The sequence below is a fragment of the Saccostrea echinata genome, unplaced genomic scaffold (genome assembly GCF_033153115.1).
Source record: "Saccostrea echinata isolate AGI-Se365-2 ecotype Australia unplaced genomic scaffold, CSIRO_AGI_Sech_v1 ptg000015l, whole genome shotgun sequence".
NCBI classification, from domain to species: Eukaryota; Metazoa; Mollusca; class Bivalvia; order Ostreida; family Ostreidae; genus Saccostrea; species Saccostrea echinata.
In genome coordinates this window covers 7,387,122-7,409,043 of record NW_026889764.1, presented here as the reverse complement: position 1 = coordinate 7,409,043, position 21,922 = coordinate 7,387,122, and the positions used below count along the sequence as shown (strand labels likewise).

General features: G+C 32.2%; 1 protein-coding gene across 1 annotated transcript in view; it reads right to left on the bottom strand.

Annotated features, from left to right (window-relative positions):
* Positions 1-8,810: 8,810 nt before the first annotated feature.
* Positions 8,811-21,922, bottom strand: part of LOC133188049 (protocadherin Fat 4-like) — a 31,570-nt gene continuing 18,458 nt past the window's right edge. Inside the window, exons 8-21 of the mRNA XM_061323439.1 lie at positions 21,625-21,867; positions 21,102-21,235; positions 18,308-18,404; positions 17,919-18,047; positions 17,510-17,644; positions 16,991-17,285; positions 16,239-16,745; positions 14,907-16,132; positions 14,502-14,778; positions 13,786-13,934; positions 13,461-13,668; positions 12,058-12,221; positions 9,726-9,965; positions 8,811-9,085 (exon numbers count right to left, since the gene is read on the bottom strand). Coding sequence (XP_061179423.1) covers positions 8,988-9,085; positions 9,726-9,965; positions 12,058-12,221; positions 13,461-13,668; positions 13,786-13,934; positions 14,502-14,778; positions 14,907-16,132; positions 16,239-16,745; positions 16,991-17,285; positions 17,510-17,644; positions 17,919-18,047; positions 18,308-18,404; positions 21,102-21,235; positions 21,625-21,867 — 3,902 coding nt within the window. The 3' untranslated portion in view covers positions 8,811-8,987. The remainder of the gene's footprint in view (positions 9,086-9,725; positions 9,966-12,057; positions 12,222-13,460; positions 13,669-13,785; positions 13,935-14,501; positions 14,779-14,906; positions 16,133-16,238; positions 16,746-16,990; positions 17,286-17,509; positions 17,645-17,918; positions 18,048-18,307; positions 18,405-21,101; positions 21,236-21,624; positions 21,868-21,922) is intronic.

The window sequence follows — 21,922 nt, the reverse complement described above, 5'->3', positions numbered from 1 at the left end:
TATCATTTAAAAACAAGATGTGTTTGTGGAACACTGACGCCCCCGTATGGCAACTTATAGCAAAGTTTAAACTTTCTCAAATGCAAATCAAATATGTTGATACCCAAAGTAAGGTCTTGTCTCGAGGAATAAACCTGTGAAATATGAAAGGCCTAGTAGCAACAATTGAATAGATATGGAAAAGGTTGAAGTTTTTTTTTTTTTCAAAAGTATGTCAAACATCAAGGTCAAAGTCAAATGGTCAAAATTAATGGTGCCAAAGGAAAGGCCTTCTCCCAAGAAATACACAGGTGAAATATGAAAGCCGAAGCACCAATCGTTCAAATGTTATGGCCAAGGTTAAAGTTTTCCAAAAGTAGGTCAAACTCCAAGGTCAAGGTCAAAGGGTCAAAGCCGTTGGTATCCAAAGAAAGGCATTGTCACAAGGATTACATATGTGAAGTATGAAAGCCCTAACACCAACCATTCAAAAATCTTGGCCAAGGTTAAAGTTTTCCAATTGTAGGTCAAACTTTAAGGTCAGGTCAATATCTCAAAGTTGTTGGTATCTAAAGGAAGGTCTTGTCACAAGAATTACACATGTGAAATATGAAAGCCTTAGCACCAATTGTTCAAAAATTATCGCAAAGGTTAAAGTTTTCAAAAGTAGATTAAACTCCAAGGTCAAGGTCAAAGGGTCAAAGTTATTGGTATCTAAAGGAAGGTCTTGTCACAAGAATTACACATGTGAAGTATGAAAGCTTAGCACCATTCGTTCAAAGTTTATGGACAAGGTAACCGTTAAAGTTTGGTAAAATTTTGCAAAACTGGGTCAAACTCCAAGGTCAAGGTTAAAAGGTCATTATGGTGGTACCCAAGGGAAGGTCTTGTCATAATGAACACTCATGTCAAATATTAAAGTCTTACCCTTGACAGCGCAATAGTTATGGGCTAGGTCAAAGTTGACAGCAGACAGACAGACAGACAGACAGGACAAAAACAATATACCCCTGGGATCTTTTAATCGGAGGAGGGGGGGGCATAAGAAAATAATTTTACTTATCTACTCAAATACATGTAAAACCACATGTACGTATATCCCCGAGTACCCAAACTCCGTCATCATAAGCGGAAAGCACGCCACGTTACTCTGAGTCTCTGAATTATTTTTTAAATTTGTTTCTTTTTTGCTACACTAGGTAACGAACTTACACATTGTTTAAACGTACTATGAACTGAAAAGTGGCGTTATTGGATTTATATAAGACCACTAAATAGAATATGTATAACATCCTTGTACATTACGTCAAGTGAACCGAACTCCGTTACCAGGGCCCTCTACAATATGCCTATGTATTAAATACAATTATTTTTTTCACTTCATTTTCTTTTCCCTTTTTATTAAATTTATAAACATAAAAGATAGTTTTTTGAGATTTTAAATGATACTAAATTGTAATTTAAGAAAAGTATCAACAGCAGGAAAAAAGCTAATATAACGTACTGTATTCTATTATTCTACATGTATACATAATAATGTCGCGTGAACCTTATCTCCAACATATAGTGGAAATGTAGACGAAAAAAAATTTTTTATGCCGTATTCAATATGGCATGTAAATTAAATGTCAAATGAAATACATGTATATGGAGATAACGAACAGTTGTCAAGCTCAAAAGTCCATTAAACAATACAAATTTCGGAGCAGAGCAAACACGGACCTATAAAACACCAGGGGTGGGATCAGGTGCCAGGGAGGATTGAGCATCCCCTGCCGACCGGTCACACCCGCCGTGTGCTCCTTGTCATGACCGGGAAATAATGAAAAATCCGTCGACAATTCAGTGTGTAAATAATGGCCTAAAAATTAGCATGAAAAACGTCAGTCAGCATTTGACTTAATGATAAATTTTATTTGCTGACAAGGTCATTGTATTTACCATAGAACTTATGAAATGACGACTTTTAAGTATTTGACTTAATTCTTGTTTCATCAACTTGTTTGTCAATAACTTACCTCGTTTTATAAATTGTTCATGCTGTCGACTTTTAGGTATTCGAGTTTTCGTAAATGTCTGTCGAAGATGAAAATCAAACTGCGATCGATGATCGGGCGACGATTGATCGACTTATAAATAATCAAACTTTTAAAGTTACATGTATCGATGTTCATGTTTTTCAGTCGACGATATGAAAAAAATTCTTTGTTCGCCCGACCATCGGCTTCAATAGGACTTATGTATACATGTAACTGCATCTTCACCTCAGAATGTGAGCTTATAATTGGTCTTTATGCTAGATAGAATCTATAACTGTTCAAAGTTTTTGATGCAATATTGAATTTGACTGTTATAACCTTTCGATATTTAATTGCAGATTTTCAGAATGTGAAATATGAAGTCATATCGCATTTGTTTACGACCAAAGTGACGGAGTTAGGGTAATGACGGAATTAGGGGGTTAGACGATAAATATGTATGAACACATATTGAAAGCTGTACCTTTGAAAACTTTATTTTTGTATATATATGTTATTTATGCAAATTTGTTAAACAAAACAATTTGACCCAAGACATTCTTTATATTCAGTAGGTGGGTGTAGTGATTTATTACATGTACAAATACAATAGCACTTAAATCACACACACAAACACCCATACACCCCCCTCCCCACACACAAACACATAGAACATCGTATTTATTATTGAATATGTTCATTTTAATCGACAACAGATCAGTTCTCTTAGAGAAGCAGACACTGAATGTAAATTTAAGTCTCATGTACATATGTAGTTTTTGAACGTAGTTTTACAGATCGGATTTCAGCGCATGGATCCAAATATATTCAATTCATCTGTGTGACTCATTATTTTCATAAAGGAAGGCACTCATATAATAAATAACTAGATTAATTGTAGGTAATTACTTAAAGCAAACATTGTCTATCAAACAAGAAAGAGCATTTTTTCAACAGTTCATGGGTGCCAATGAATAAATATAAACTTTTTATTTTGTTTCGGTACTTGAGAAATTATTCAAAACACCCTGGTGTTTAAAATAAGCGTTGAAACGTGATGTAATGAAAACAAGTTTTCCTGGTTCTTTAAAAATCATTTTGGCATTTTGCATGGATTTGTGTGTAGATAAAACGATAAATATTGTGATAATATCTGTATATCTTAAAAAAAAAAAAAAAAAAAAAAAAAAAAAAAAAAAGACTAGTTTCGAACAAATGCAGAGAAAAAGAATCCTTTTCAATCTTCCCCCTGCCCACATTTGTTTTAAACTGGATCCAAAATGTTTAAGCATTGGTTTTATTTGAAAGGGGACGGAAATTCAATACATAAAACATGTCTATAAAGTAAAACCTGCCTAAAATACACACCAACGTTATTAAAGCTATACATGGCGTGTCTGAGCTAAAAAATTAAAAATACGAGATTGAGTGTACATAAACATGATTATTTACGTTCAAATTAAAATTTTCACCGATTTTGAACTTGAATAACCTCATGTTTCCATTGCTAAATTGACTTTAAATTGTGTCTGTTATTTAAATGCGTAGTCGGTAAATAAATCGGTTATTGTTTTAAATTTCTAATATCTTTGAAACGTGATTGATTTAAATTGTGTAATTTACAGGAAAGTCCTATCTTTATATAAAGTATTTAAACAAATAGAAAGATCTTTTTAATTTTAGTTAGTCTGAACTTATAAAAAAAAATACGCCATATATGACTTAAAAATAACACAAGAAAGTTTTTCAAACACCCCTTTCTCCTCCTAGTAGTAAAAAATAAATTTTCATTATGCACAAAAATCATCCACGCCCTGGCTGATGTATCAATGTTTCTATGTTTGAATTCACATACTTAATCAAACGTAAATTTCCGGGGAAAAGTTGTTCCACCTTACATTAAAAACTATTACATGTGGTCGAGTATAGAACTAAAAAATGCCTTTTTTAGATTCATTGATTTAAATAAATTTCTTTTTAGATATAGAGCATGGATGCATCATTTATATGAATTTATCGCATAAAAATATCCATTAGTTTTTTTTAGTGTTTTCTTTGAAAATCGTACCACATGTGTTTATTGTATAATGCAACAATTACCCCATTTATTTAAATGCATACCTTCTTTCTAAAAATACTTACATTAGCAGAACATGTCCTGTTAAACCCAATAGTGACTCCATTAACTTCCAAACTTTCGGTTCCTGATTTTGTTAGAATCAAAGTAACACTTAAATAGGTCACAAAAAGTGCTAGTTCAAATTTATTTCGCATTGTAAACATTGTTTACTTTCTGTGATTCAAAAGAGACGAGGTTTATATTTCACGATCCTTTAAACGAAGCAGAAATCCGCAGTTTTGTCACAAGTAAAGCAATTCATATCGCACTATTATGTGTCCCGTATTTCCAAAGTGTTTAAGTTCCTATCAAGTTCTTAGGTACGGGAGGGTACGGAATTTCCTGAGCAGAAATCTGTACTTAGGGATTACTATTTCTATGAAATATACAAAGTACATGACATTTTCATAAATGAGTGAAAAATTATCGAATGTGACGAAAACCAGCATAAAATCAATCAAACAAATAATGAGCTGAATTGATGCGCAATATTTGAATGGTTGATAATAAAAATTCATTGAATTGAAGTTCGCAATTTCAGTCAGAACGACCAATATCAAATATTATAATGATTCAATATCAATATATACTTTAATAATGTAAAACTTTTATAATTTATGAAAGGATTAAATGCAACAATTCAAAGATTCCTTAGTGTTTAAAATGTACATTTATTTTATAAATGTCAGAGATTAAATCAGGTAACCACTTTGCAATTCCTTTGCGTTGAACATGTTTGCTAAATAGCATTGTCTTAAATACACTTGAGCTGAGTATTGTACTAGGAAGAAATTAAGAGAGTTTTGCTACCAGCAAATCAGAAGCCCCCTTTTAATTGTGTCAAATACTCTTTTTTCACAAAAAAGAAAACATCCTTAAGTACAGAACCAGAATTTTTTTTTCCTGCTTTCTTTTCAAAAGTACAAGTTCATTTTTTATTACATATAATTATATCCTCTCTATGGTCGTGACACTTTCAGATTAATTTATTTCACAGGTTATTAATGTTTTTAATTTATCAAACTTTCTTACATTTCATTATATGTATTACAAAGGAAGTGCAACCAATTTAAGAGTCATTCTTTAATTTGTAATGCCGAACTCCTATATGGAGCCTGGAAGGCATAGTCAAATAATTTCTTCAAACTCATAACTCTGACTAAAGAATTTCATACCAAAAAATCATACCAGTGTTACAACGCACTTTGAAAAATTACGCACTTTGAAAAAAAATTTCAAAGTGTGTTAATTTTGGGACCACGTTAACGCACTTCGAAAAAAAAAATCTTTTCAAAGTGCGTTAATATCGACCATATTAACGCACTTTGAAAAAAAAATGTGCACGGCTTGGTCAATATTCTTGCAAATTTTAGGTATGATTAATATCTTAATATTTACATTTCCAAGTATTTTTCTTTAAGATTCTTTGCAGATTAGAAACTTGTTCATTTTCTCGTGAACTACCATGAGATGAGCATGAATATCTCCATTGTTACGTCATAATACCGTACTTGACGTCAAAACTATAGTGCAAACTGTTTTGCTTAGAAAATGACAGTTGAATGGCGTAATTTGTGGCAACTCAGCAGAAAAATAATGTAAATATAAGAAATGAATTTAATTTTTGAAAATTCATGAGGTACATGAACTACAACGCTTCACGCCGGCATATTTATCATGAAGCGCTAACGTACCGGCGTGAAGCGTCGTAGTTCATGTCCTCATGAATCTTCAAAAATTAAATTCAAAATTAAATAGTTATTTGAACCTGGTTGGATAACTTTTCGGTGATGATGTCAAGATCTGAGATATAGACGTTTTAAAGATTTTTAGGAGTTGTTTCCAAAGGTTCTCGTAACTGTTATAAAAGGGAAATGGGTCTTAGAAATAATGGAGGAATGATTGTTTAATAGCACAGTTTCGTTTCTTTTTTTTCTTTTCTTTTTTAAATTTTATCCAGTCTCTAATAAGTTCGGTAGATGTTCATGTAGATGTCTTAAAACATCGAATTTTTCTTAGGGAAAAGGGAGCAATCTAAATTCCGTTTAGAATTATGGTTGACTCATTTATTTGATAGTAAGGAAATAAACCTTAGCCACATTACTTACTCGACTGAAATTTTTACCTCGTTCACTAATACCTTTTTCTCAAAAAAAGTTATGCATCAGATTACTTCTAAATCTGTAATTTGATATCATAAAAACGCTAGACATGTCAAATAGCATGTTTTAATTACCATGTAAATACATTTTTTCTGAGGAATCATTGTGGATACATTTTGAATAAAGGTTATGCGGCTCTCTTCTTTAATATAACAGGGTGCGTAATTTTTTTTCAGGAAAGCTTATCTCAATTTTTTCATCTATTTTAGGAATGACTCTAATTCTTGGCAAAATTATTCGAGTATAACCTGGTTTGGGTCAGTATACGCTTTATAATCTGCGAAGCGGATTAAATAACTATGGGTGTAAAATTTCGTTGCTTTTAATTAGTTCAAATTTGCCGCTCAATAATACAACCGTAGTAACGGAAGTAACGGAAGTGATGGGAAGCGAGGGGAGTTAAAACCTGATACATAGGCCTAGCAGCCTTGTTGTTTGTTAACATGTGGTAAGATCGAATTATTGTTTCAAGTTAAAGGTACATTTATTAAATCTGGAATTTTCCCTGAATCCCGAGGACTGGAAATGAAAGGATGTATGGTGATTGTATGGATACAGATGATTCAGCGGGTTGTCGGGGGGGGGGGGGTGTCCCCATACCAAACCAGGTTATACAGAAATAATTTGTTTTCCTTTTTGGATATTAACCAATCAGAGGCTAGAATACAAACAAAATTAAATTATTTTACGTTAACTCAAATTTATTGAGAGAAATAATATCAATGTCATACCAGCTATGTTAAAACATATATTTGTGTAGGAAAGATAGAGAGTTGGGCTGAGGGGCTTTCTACCTGTTTTCTCCTCGTTCTCGATGAGGGTAGATCAATTCATAAGTTTTTCGGAAGAAATATAACAAATTATTGCTGTCTATCATTAAAATCTAAGCCCAGAATTTTTGTTTTATACGTATTTTTTCAAAGTGCGTTAAGTGTCTCCATGGTAAAAAATGTTGATGTACACTCTTAACGCACTTTTCAAAGTGCGTTGATTTAGTCCAAAATTTAACGCACTTTGAAAAAAAAAATTCAAAGTGCATTGATTTTGTCCCAATTTTAACGCACTTTGAAATTTTTTTCAAAGTGCGTTGCCACATACCAGGCAAAATATGGTTACCATTACAACATGTAACCAATTTAAGAGCCATTCTTTATAACGACGAACTCCTATATGGAGCCGTGGGACGAGTCTTATAAAAAATCTTATGATACACTGTATTAAGGGTGTATGCACAATATGATTTTGTACATGCAGTATAATACAAATCTTAACGTGTGTACCCGCCTTTAAGATCTACTATTGATAGTACAAACTTTGATACTTAAGTTAAAGCTATACACTTCTCATATTATAGTTTTACAAACAGCGTGACAGTTTGCTTGTTGGGGCGTGCTAAAACTTTTTGTGCTGATTATCATTTTACACATCGATTGGATGTTTGATTTCAATGGAATCAATAATACTTAGCATAGGAAAAACAGAATCCAACAATACCACTGATTATACTGACCAATCGTGTTGAATGATTGTTCACTAGTATGCAGTAAACAACAATTACACATGGACAAGACAAAGCTAGTACAACAGTAGCAAATTAAAGTAGCCTTACTAATTCCATCCTTTAAATTTAAAACTCCATCCGTTCAAATCACAACAAATATGACATAATGCTTTTTGAGAATAGAAAACGGGTTTTGGTAAACCTTCATTCAATGTGATTAGCCAGTATTGTCAGAGTATTATTGTATTCTGAGTTGCAAATTAGTATTGATTTCAACTTGAAATCAAACATCCAATCGATGAGTAAAATGATAATCAGCACACAAAATTTTAGCACGCCCCATCAAGCAAACTGTCACGCTGTTTGTAAAACGATAATAAATAGACACCGTCACACAGGTACACAAACTCTTCGATTTCGTTACACCCGATTGTACACTTCAAAATCGTGGCCAACGTGTAGTATTTCTTTCGTGGTCTTAGATTTTATATATTATAATTATGCATTTATTCCTTGTTTCTAAGTGCATTTTCCGTTTGTAAAATAATGTATTGACTTGTATATTTGACGTTACTTTTCTCCTGGCTCGGAAAAAATGCGTAAAAATTTGATCAACCAAGTAACACAGCAATTAATGTAAGATGTACGTCTACACTCGTGACACTGCTACAGCGACATAAAGAGGTCTGTAGCGTATACATGTATAAGGGTTGTCGGGATGGCGGCTATGAACCAGAAATATGTCGGACAATTCCTTTTACGAGAAGTGTTCAGCTATAACTACATGTATGGTATTTTTTTTTTGTTAGGGATAGCCTATGAAACAATTTAGTCCAACTTTCAGTTTTACAATGATATAGCATGTGATTAGGTTAACATGAACATACATGTTTTTACATATTTTTACTACTTAGATAAAACCAGTCGATTGGTTCATTTATTGAAAAATAGTATAAAATTATGAAGGAAATTCAAAAGTAAACAACGTTGAACATAGACATGTAACAAACTATTTAAGACACTATCGTTCATTTAACCATAATGCCCTAAATTTAAAATTTTGCATATTAATAACTAGATGTATGCATTTGTATAAGAAAGAAAACAAATCACTTAAGCGTAATTTTACAGGTGTTTAATATGTCATTACAAGAAATACATTTACGCAAACTTAATAAATGGAACTCTGGAGTATTCTCTTCAGCTATCTATTCACGCGAGACGTCAAAAATCGGATCCCCATCTGGTGTGCGAACCCATTTTCTGGTCTGAGTCTCGGGATCTTCTTCAAAAACCCAACCTGTAACTGTTAAAGACGGCAGCAATTTGTCATATACAGCTGTAGATATAAATGATTATTCCTAAACAAATAGTTCAAGAATTCTAAATCAAACTAATTCTCTACTATCTTCATTTTTTGTGCAACCGGAAGTTCAACAGCTGATAATAAAAAAAATTAGATATAAAAAATATATGAAAATAACGGTAACTGTACTCAAGCGTTCAATAAACATTACAAATTGAGAGCAGAACAAAGAGGCGAAAGTAGAATCAGGTGCTATGGATGAGTAAGTATTTGCTGTCGACCGGTGACATTCATTTTTATCCCTTGTCTTGATTGGGTAAGCGTTTTAATCTGAAGCCAATTCAGTATGGAAACAATGGTCTAATAATCTGTAGGTATTAGATAGGAGGAATAACAATGCAAAAGCGTCACTAGTGAATTGCAAACAATGCCAAAAAAACCCACTATTGGCAAAATTAAGACAAAGAAAAGAAAACAGGAGAAACACAATATACAATTATAAAAATGTTTTGGTATATACATATGTATATCGTCCCAACAAAAATTGGAATTGCTTTGAAAGTTAAAATAAAAAAACAGTTTTCTTTCTATGTATAAAAGTTATATGAATAAATACGGTTGAAAAACCAAAAAATCTCACCAAAGTCTCGCCCTCTGTTTGGATTATGAAGGGCTGGTTTTGTAGGGAGGGGTGTTGAGGCATTTGACATCGTGTTGCCAAGGAGTGATGGACTTAATGTAACGCTTTTGAAATCCTGTCTAGAAGATAAGACAGATACTTCTCGGGACGGTCCATCAAAGACTGGCTTCTCTATTGATGGAACATTTATCAAAGGTCCACCTAACGCCTCCACTTTTTCAACGTCATGAAGTTTGGATTCTGTAAAATGAAATTTAGATTCTTTAAAATGTATAATGAACATAAAATATATAAAATAACAAATTTTCCTTCTTTGTCTCCATATCGACAATGAAAACTTTTTGACACACGAAATGATTATGTTTTTCTTCGTAGTTACCCTAACAAAAAATAATATAGTAAACTATAGTTTACAATAGTTTACTATAGTTAACTATAATATTATCAAAGTAAAAACTTTGGAACTTTGAATTACTATAATGAAAACTTTGATTAACTATAGTGAAAACTTTGGAACTTTGATTTACTATTGTAAAAACTTTGAAACTTTATTAACTTTAATTAACTACAGTTAAAACTCTGAAACTTTGATTTATTACGTAAAAACTTTGATACTTTGATTTACTATAATGATAAAACCCGTGGAATTATGGTTTTAATTCCCGTTCTTGACATTTTATGACATTTATATAAGCTTCAGAGAACTTTTTATAAACCCGATCCCTCTCCTAAAAGAATTAGTGTACAAGAAATAAATTTTAATGTAAGGTTGTCTCTTGCGCCGATAGATAAGCAACATTAATTTAAATTTATTCTATGCCTAGTTCACAGATTTGTATTGTTGGTATTTTTTGGGGGGGAGATAAATCACTGTTCGTTATCTTCCACATTTTCATTTAATCTTAATAAATTTGGTGTCATATAAAAGTTTGCGTTTGAATTCATACATAGAGGAAAAAAATAGAAATCTGATCAGTCAGCAAGGGCCCCGCCAAGGGGTAGAAATATAAGGGTGCAGATTAGGGGATGAGAATTTTACTTGATTACAAAAATATATAAAGAAGAATAAGCAACAACAACTGCTAAATATCCAACAACCTGTAAATAGTTTCCTTGTATTTACATAAGGCAGTAAAAATATATGTATATTTAAAGAAGAATGAAGCATGTGTTTTCTAAAATGCCAGCTTTCAGTGAATGCAAATATCACCCAGGCTTGACCTTAACTTCAAAACAAACATCAGTTGCAGACAAAGGTGTTAATTTATCTTAAAGTGACATAAACATAACCCTGTAAAATTTTCTGCGACCAGCAAGATAATCAAAATCACAGGGGATTAATTACACTGCTCTCTCAACCTTCTCTTCTAAATTTACAATAAGAACTTTTTTAGCAATAATAGAATGAGGTTATTATCTGATTACCTGTTAAAATAAATAGTATTCTTGAATTTACACAAGGCAGAAAAAAGAAAGAAAAAATAAAATAATTATAAAAAGATATCTTTAATATCTATATCTTGTTTTTAGAATTCAATAAAATCATAAATAACTCATTGTGTATTTTAACAAAATAAAATATGAACATTATTTAAATCCACATATCAGAGAATGTAAACATCATTCAGAATTGACCTTATATTAACTTCAAAACAAACTTCATTTGCAAACAGAGGTGTTAACTAATCTCAATGTGACAGAAAAAGATAAATGCTTTGGATTTTCTTCAAGAGAAAAGTTAATTAATCCCAAGAGACTCATTGCAGCCTTTCATAGTTTACAATAGGAACATTCTCAGCAGTTATCTCTCTTTGCCGATTCACTCTTATATAAAGTTAAGGAATCTACCCCACCACCCCAGCTCCAAACTGGATGACATAGAGAACCAAACTTAGTATCAAAATATGTCTTACTGCCTATTCAACCAACATACCAAATTTAAATTTAATTGGTCAACCCTAAAAAAAGCTATTAGAAAAAAAAAAAAAACAGAAAATTTGTGGACGGAAGAATGACAGACGGACAGACAGACAGAGTGATTACTATAGGGCACCCGCAAATTCTTGCGGGGCCCTAATAAAACTTATAATAACATACATATTGCAGAATGTTTGCTAGCATCTGGAATCTAGTGAGAAAGGCTTTTCATTACATAAGAGCTATGTGATAATTTAGTCCGCATAATACGATTCCATCAAAGCAAATGAAAAGTTATTGAATTGAATATACAACATATTTCTATATAATTAATTATTAAAGAAAAAATGAAAATTAAACAAGTACATGTAAATAAACATTACTAATGAAAATTAAAAAAGCGGCAAATATTTACCCGATAGTTGGAAGGGAGTAACAACAGAAACGGTTGTTGTTGTTGTTTTGTTGATTGGGTTTTTGTTATCAGTTGTCTCGCTTTCTTCATCAATGGACACTCGTCTGCCTACACCTCTGATTTCAATAATCTGAACTCTAGGCCTCTTTGTGTTTTCACTGTCTCTGTCAGATATAAAATTAATATGGTATTCCAATAAAAAACAACATGTTATGCAAACCTTGAAAAATTTCAATGATACATTTGAATCATTTTTATATCAGTAAAAAACAAATTTATTGATACATTCATGCATTCGAATTTTTCAGATCATCGGAATCTATATTATTTCCATTTATTCACGAGTTCCTTACTATTTCCACATGGAATTAAACTAGATGTGTTTCTGAAACACTGGTGCCTCCGTATTGCAGTTTATGGCGAAGGTTAAAGTTTTTTACATGAAAGTCAAACTCCAAGGTCAAGAGATGTAAAATGTAGGTAACCAGCATTTTTGTCTCAAGGAATACACCTGTGAAATATGAAGCCTTATCACAAACCGTCGAAAAGTTATATTGAAAGTTAAAGTTTCTCCGAAGTATGTCAAACATCAAGGTCAAGATCATATGGTCAAAATTAGTTGTGCCCTGGGAAGGTCTTGTCACATAAAATACACTTGTGAAATATGAAAGCCCTAGCAAAAACCATTCAAATGCTATGACCAAGATCAAAGTTTTAAATAGTAGGTCAAAATCCAACGTCAAGGTCAAAGGATCAAAATTGCTGGTACCCGAAAAAGGTCTTATCACAAGGAATACTATACCTGTGAAATACGAAAGCCCTAATACTAACCGTTGAAAGTTATGGTGAATTTTTTAACAGTTGGTCATACTCCAAGGCAAGGTCAAAACTATTTATACCCAAGGAAAGGTATTCTCACAGAAAATACACATGTGGATTATGATAGCACTAGCATCTACTGTTCAATGTGATGGCAAAGGTTAAAGTTTGGTAAAATTTTGAAAAAGTGGGTCAAACTCCAACGTCAAGAAGTCAATATGTTAACGTTGGTACGTAAAAAAGGTCTTGTCACAAGGAATACAAATATGAAATATGAAAGACATAGCTTCAACCAATCAAAAGTTATGGGCAATGTTAAAGTTTTAGCGGTCCTTTTCTGCAAATTACGGCACGTTCCCTGCACGGTACAATACGCCTCTTGCACGATACGTTTCCTTTCTTGATCCTTATGTTACGCTTCTTGCAAGTAAAGGATCGAAACGTTTTTAAAGCGAAGTTGCACGTTTTAGGGTCCGTATCTGTAATGTTCATAACATGTAAGAATATACCATGTTTACATTTACTAGCAGATATAAAGTATTCATAAAACAGTGATTATAATTACATGTAATATAAATGCTCACTTTTTCTTTCGACATAATTTTCTTCTCCAGACTAAGTAAAGAATAATGATAGCTGCTATAAGGGCCACAAGAAGCCCAAAAAATATCCCAAGAATCAATCCCAAGTCGTCCTTCTCTTCTGTTGTTACTACTTTAGCAGGCGTAGGGAATATGAGCTTCTCGCCAAATGGAACAACTTTTTCTATTCTGTATTTATCCCATGATTTTTCTGTAAGATTTATTATTCTTTAAATTAATATTGTAAAGAAACTGTTGCGAGTAGAATGGTAATCTTAATTGAATATTCTACTTGTGGAATATCCCCAACATAATTTAATGTATTTACCGTTTATCGTTACTGTTGGGATTTCACTGGGATTGAGTTGGAGAAGATTAATGAATTCCCCATTTGTTACGAATTTTTTATCTTTATGCAAATTGTTTACATTTTCCGTAATATCACTCTTTACAGCATAGACATGAACAAGCACCGATCTGAAATGAAAATAAAAAAGAATAAAAAAAGGCTAGATACTTTTTCATATTACTTCAACTAAGAACTCATTGAGATATAATTTGCTATTGATGACAATGAGATAATAATTCACAGAATCTCTATCTCAATTACGATTATGACACAGCAATAGTTACATAACGGGTCAAGTGAAGTTTAAAATTCGGTAAAAAAAAAAAAATACTGTAGCTATATATAGCGTATTATTTATAGAATATATTACTAGTAAATACTTTGATTTAATATGAATCTTTATTCTTGAACTTCTTTTTAGATTAAGAGCCTAAATATCTTTTAAAATTCCATACCAGTGATGTAAATATTGGAAATATGTAAGCATACTTGTTAACCAGTACATGGATTTCCTTTTAATATGAAGAATTCGCATATAAGACTCACAGAACATGAAACATAATAATTCGAAATTCATTGACAAACTAAAGAAACACTATGATACTGAAGTAATATGTTATATTTACTAAAGAATTTTCTTTAGGGTTAACTTAGTATTTAAAGCTATTCAATGTCATCAATTATAAGAAATTTACCTAACGTTATCCTCTACGCACCACCTTTTTACATATGCTGTTGGAAAAGACGCCCTCAACACTTCCTGTATATGATTTATCAATTCCTCTTCAACTGATAAATAGGACACTAATGTCATATCAAGGTAAAAGGTGATGACAATGTTTTCAGCTTTAAATGTATCAATTCTAATTATTGCATTCTTTAAGGACTTCATCTCAGGGTCTCCTTTATCAGAGGACATTATTTCAATTATATATTTTGCTTCTTTTAGCTCTGCATTTGCTTTGACATTCCCTACAAAATAAATAAATTTAATATATTTTATATTTCATTTCAGTGTCAATTAAATGAAATCAAACAAAGAAAATTAAAAAAAAAAAAAAAGGATTTCCTAATTTCCTACTTTAAATTGGCTTATTTACCAGAATCATCGACCAAGAAAGGTTCAGTATTATCATCAGGAATGCTGTAGGTAACAAGAGCATTAATTCCTAGGTCACTGTCTACAGCAGTGACTACAGTTATAGACGCATCACAATAATCCGTCAAAGATGCTTCAAAGTTATAGAAATCTGGAGAGAACTGTGGTCTGTTATCATTGACGTCTAGGACATATATTGTCACATTCACTTTCGAAGACTGAGGGGGCGAACCACTATCCCTTGCTATAACAGTGAAAGTAAAATCATCATATGTTTCTCTATCCATACGGCGTTTTAGAATAACATCACCGGAAGTTGATCGCACACCGAAGAAATTGTCAGCCAGTAACCCTTCCTGTGTAGTATAATCTAGTTCGTACTTTATTTCTCCATTCAAGCCTTCATCAGAATCAACAGCTCCAGTAGATAATACTTTGCTTCCTCTATCAAGGTTTTCTAACACATACACAGAGTATTCTTTTTGTCCAAATATTGGCGTATTGTCATTTAGATCTTCTATTGTGATGTTCACGGTTACCTCCGCAGACCTTGGAGGAGATCCGTGATCTTGAACACGGACCCACAATAAATACTCTGATTCCACCTCACGATCAAAATCACCGACTGTATAAATTTCCCCTGAAGTGTCATTAATACCAAACATGCCTGATGCACCTTTCCAGTTAGTAGCTATGCTGTACTTCAACTTGGCATTAAAGCCCTCATCAGAATCGGTAGCTTTAATCTGGGCTAACACTGTTGGAGACACTGTGTGCTCTTTGACTGAAAAGGTGTTTGAAGATATTTCAAATACTGGATATTCATCATTGACATCTTTAATATTGATAGTTGCCGTCACAGATGTTGACCTTGATGGAATTCCACTATCAGTTACTTGAATAACTAATTCAAACTTATCCACCAATTCCCGGTTTAAGTTCGATGCCACTTGTAAGAGTCCGTTCGAAGAATCTAGTTTAAAACTAGAGTAAAGATTTCCCGATAGTATGGTATAGTTAAAATTGTCACCGCCGTCCTCATCAATATCATCGGAAGTGAAAACAAATATTATAGTGTCTTCCAAAACATCTTCAGGGATAGAAGTGTCGTATGTTCCTATGAAAAATGGAGCATTGTCGTTTACATCAGTGAGAAAAATTTCCAGTGTTAGGAAGCCTGTCAAAGGAGGGGTACCTCTGTCCACAGCAGTTATAACCATGTCGTATCTTCAACATAGATATTAATATTGACAATGAAAATTAATAACTTTAGCAGGACAATTAACGTTACAAAAGATGCAAAGAAGCATTTTAAGTTGAAAAATAGACTCACCTGCTTGTTGTCTCTCTGTCTAGAGAATTTCTAACAGTTACAATGCCACTGTCAGAATCAATTTGGAAAGGGGCCGCGTTGTTTGAAATAAATGTGAACTTATTGTTGCCATTTAAGGATGAGTCAGTATCTGTAGCAAAAATCTGAATGACCGATAATCCAACGCTTGCATCTTCTGAAATCCATTTTCGTATGCGTGAGGATGCAAACGCTGGTGAGTTGTCGTTGACATCTAAAATGTTTATTGTGACTGTACAGATTTCAAATGTCGAAGGAAAACCTTGATCTGTAGCTTGGATTACTAGAACAATAGACATGGCGTTTTCAAAATCGGGTGGGGTGGCTACAGTGATCTCTCCAGTTGTCGGGTCTATTTGAAAGTACAAGTCTTCGTTTCCTGATAGTATGTTGTGTCGGAGTAACCCATTAGTCCCGCCTGTATCAGCATCAATAGCAGAGGCTTTTCCCACACTTTGTCCAGATAATGTGTTCTCTGCGACGGAAAATCTGAAAAATTAAAGTTAATTCTAAAACAATTAAGTAAAAATGTGATGAAAAAATCTTAAATAACTAGGTCCATGAATATTTGAAGAAATCTGAAGGAAAGGTTTTTTTTAACCTCTTGCAAAATCTGGCACAGGAACCAATCAATATAAAACTTAGGAACTTTATTTGAATAAATAACTTTTTAAAGTAAATAGTATAATGAGTCAATAATTTATAATGATCCATGGATGACATTTATAACCTACACATAATTTGGTTTGCTGAATCTAGGACGTTCATTGACATCAAGTACAGAGATTTGCACCGTCGCAGTTGATGACCTAGTTCCATCAGATGCCACAATATTTAGTTCATGTGACGAAGTTTTCTCTCTGTCCAAAGATTTAGTCAGGATAATCTCTCCACTTTTAGAATCCAGTATAAACCCTTGATAAGTTGTTCGAAAATTGTAGGTGAATACACCATTATCAGGATCTGTAGCCGTCAAGATGGCAATAACAGTTCCTGGATCGGTATCCTCTCTGAAGTACTTTCTGATATCTGGAGAAAATATGCATATTAACGACTGCAGACTTACATGAATTATGCTAGTATTGTTTTTGTTTTCTTCTATATAAATAACCAAAAAAGTGCTTTTTATGCAAATGATTTTGCTATTTGTCACAACTTCAACAAAGATTATATGATTTATTTGATTGTGATTTATCATTTCATATTATATTATACTTGGCAAGAGATTTAAAAAGATGTTTTATTATACAAACCTGAGTTTATAAATTGGGGTGGCCCCTCGTTTTCGTTAATGACATTCACTGCGACTTTAAGTTTTGTTATGTAGTTACCATCTCCAATATTGATTTCTATACTGTAGAATGGAGTTGTCTCATAATCCAAGGTCCCTGAAATAAAAGAAACACCTCATGCAAAATTTAAGAAATTAAAGACATAAGAATAACCTCTTGATAGCAACCATTATATATGTTTGCTATTTACCTTTTTTTTCTTACCCCCTTTCCTTAAATAATTCTCTTTACCTGGACAATAAAATTGAACTCAAGTTGGATCAAAATCGTATCCAACTTGGACAAGTAATGTTAATTTTATCTATAGTCTTAAAGTTGACTCTTTTAACTGTATCTAAATCACAAAAGTAAATGAGTTAGATCTAATTGCCTTTAAGTTTAAGTTGTCCCGTAATTACATCAAAGGTATTGTCACTAGGAATTTGGTTGAGGGAATAATAAAGAACATCGAGATCCCGATCAGAGCAGCCAAAGTCCGGAATTATCACACTATCTTTCCCTACAAACAAAACCCACCAATATAACTACAAAAAAGAATACAATTTATGGCCATTTTTAACTTTTATATAACAAATCTTCAATTTTTCAAAAAATAGCTTTAAAAAACTAATTAAGTTTGGTTTTCCTTCAAGGGATATGGTCTTTTATCGTCGAATTAGTACGTTCCTGCATGACAATATGTTCTTATTCAAATTCTTTGTACGAGTTTTTAACAAACGAATGGTGAAATGATTTTTCCGTAACTTGTATTCAACGCACCCGTCAGTTCTGATACCATGATATTAAAGACAGTTTTTGGACAGTATGGGGCGTTGTCATTGATATTTCTTACTGATACTGTGACAGTTCCTGTTCCCTGTAATTAAAAAAGGTAAAGCAAACACGATCATAAGGATTGTCAATTTTATCAAACGTTCGAATTAATTTCCCAATTTTTGCATTTTATTGATAGTCACTTGTGCTCTCAACAGAAAATAGTATTCAAATTAATTGGACATCTGTTTTCTTTATTGCAAACTAAAATAAGAATGATTTAACATTGATGTATGAAATTATACATAACACTAACCACATGAGCGGTAACAAATGGAGGTTTGAAAGTAATAAAGAAAAAATATTACAACTTGGAAAAAGATAACAGACTTAATGATTTGAGTCTAAATGGTTGCCTACATGTACTTAAGGTATTGCTACGTTCTCTTTCTTTCCTCGACAAAACTCACCAGTACCTTATGTTTAAGGACATACGCAACGTACCTTACCTACAGATAATTTTTCAAGATATTCTTAATTTAAGATTATAGTGTCATCATATGTTCGTAGACAAAAAATCAGCATGCATTACCAGGGGTTTTGAAAAGATTTTAATCAATGAACATTCTTGCATAATTCAAAGAAAAATATACAAAAATTACCAAACATATATTCTAGATGTTTTGTTTATCCAAACTTGTTTTAGAGGAAATGTACAACAGCATATATAGACATTAAAATATAGCACACAGTTCACTTAAGCATTGGAACTCTTCAACTCTAGGGAAAAAGACAATAAAGTTCAAACTACGTTGCATATGTCCTTACGTTTCTCTGCTACATGTATTACTACCCAAGCTAAGTCTTTTATCAATAACTAATTGTTTTATGTGTCTTATGTGCTTGATATTTCATTGACTTTGACCTTGTCTAAGTAAATCATTCTTGTGACAGACCAACAGGTCATGAACAATCTTTTTATTATTGAAAATTGGACATCTTGTCATTCTCCATCTTTTTATAATCAAAGTGTGTGACAAATATGGTAAACCACGGATCAGAAGAGATTGTTTTTCTTTTCTTTGGTGTCGTGTTGTATTGTAATAACATGATTGCACAATAAAATATATACTAAGATATTTTAGAGGTTTTACATACAGCCCTGAAGTAGACCTAAAGTCTGTTACTTAAAGAATGTTACAACAGTGGTTGCATTAAAACAGTTTGCCACTAAATGCGTCAAGGAGAGGAATTTTAGTTTATGACAGACAGCCAGACAAACAAAGAAGGAGGCTTGTTGTTAAACATAGTAATGCACTAAAAATAAAGAAAAAATATAAGCTTGATGAATGTCTAATATAGAATCAACTAAGCCAGAGACCTAAACACTGTATCCATGGATTACATGTATGAGTTTCGTAATTTTGGCAGAGAGATACTTCATTCATATTTTTTTCAGGTAAAAATTTTGACTGCTAGATCGCCAGGAATTTTAAGTCTTTTCAAGAAATGATAAGCTTAGAATCCCTCTATGGTCAAGAAAGCTTGAGTAATTTTGGCAGTGGGTTGATTCCTCCTTACAGTCATAAGCAAGTTCCCAGCTGAGGTCAAGGAATAAAGAAGAGTTTCAAAGAGATTTTATATTTCCGCCAAATTTAGCCCTGATCGAGGGATTGAATTCTACATGGATCATGGTAGAGTGACTTTTTGTCCATTAAATGATATAAAGAGTTTTCATGATAATACAGTGTGAATCTTGCAGACCACTGTCAATAAAATCATATTTCTGTTGAATCAAAATGCCCATTGCATAAAATTCCCTTTATCACATCCTAAAGTTAATATCTAAAAGGATATGATATATATACAAAACGTAATTTGAAGTTCTTGAAAGATAAACATATAACAGCTTAAACATAAAACATGTTATGAAACATAAATAAGCTTCGATAAATCATTTATTTTGATTTCATTAGAGAATTTTTTTAAAAAAATATATATTTCTAAATACGTTATATACATTATTTTACTTTTTGTTATTCCTATTCAACAATTTTTGTAACTTATTCTACAACATATCATTCCTATTGTTGTTAATCTTATTTGAAAACATGTGATTCCTATTCGATAATTTTGCCATTCCTATTCGATAATAAAGTAATTCATAATCGATAAACATGTTATTCCTATTGAAAAACATATAATTCCTATTCTAAAACATGCAATTCCTATTCGATTATCTTAGCAAGATTATCGAATAGGAATAGTTTGTTTTCGAATAGGAATGATATGTTTTCGAATAGGAATAATAAGTTTATTGCAAATAAATCACATAATTATCGAATAGGAATGACAGTATTATCAAATAGAAATGACAGAATAATCGAATAGGAAACACATGTTTTTTAATATAAATGATATATATTGGAATAGGAATCATAAATGTATTTCTTTCAAAAGGTATAAGAACTTATCGAATAGAAATGATATGTTTTAGAATAAGAATAATAAATTCTCTGAATAAGGATAACAAACAAGCTTCATTATACAACATTTTATACATCATATCCAAACATCAACAGATCATTTGTGCCTCAACCAGAGTACAAAAGTACTCATATCCCCCCCCCCCCCCAAAAAAAAAAAAAAAAAAAATCAAAACTCATGATGAACACACCCGAAACTTTAACTTAAAAAAAAAACACAATGTGAGGATAAAATGCAATCTTGAACAGTGTTGAAACTGACCTAATATCTATTATAAAACATTCCCATTGAAAATAACGTTAAAAAATTATACCTTTGAAGTTCCACCATCGTCTACTATCACAACTATCTTGTAAACAGGGATTGACTCAAAGTCTAAATAGTGCGTTAGATATATTTTACCAGTCACACTGTCCACCAAAAAGGCGTCCACTGCAGCATTTTGTACTGGAACATATAAACATCTTATCTACATGTAGAATTTGAATGAAATAATGTGCCTAATTAATATCCATGACAAAGTCGCGATCAATATAATAAATTAAAATTTTTCAAATGTTATTAAAAGTTGTACGATTTCTACACATTTCAGAATGAAATGAAAAAAAATAGGCACCTTAATTCATTAAAGAAAAGAAGGACACTTATCAAAGCAATGCAAAAGAGGGACAAATTGCAAGTGGTCTATTTTCGGTAAAAATATACTTTCTTTAAACGTCCCCTTATATTGCTTCCATAGTATATAAATCAACATTACAACAGCCATTTTGTTTTTTTTATCGGGTATATTGTCTTCATCACTCATTCTTAGCATCGTGTAAATGTTAAAATTTTACCTGACACTATTTCAAATGAGAGGACATTGTTAGGAGAGGCGTCCCGATCAGTGGCGGTCAATGATGCGATCTCTGTCCCCAATATTGTATCCTCACTAACGATCACCGAGAGTGGAGCCAACAGAGGGGGGTATTCATTAACAGGATTTAAATTAATCAATACAATTACGGACGTAGTATGCTGGGTGTCTGTTACTTCTATATTCAGAAGATAGGCGAAAAGTCCCTGATCGTAGCCTAGGTCTGTAGAAAATCAAAAACAAAAAAAAAATATATGATTTTGAAAATATTTTAGTTT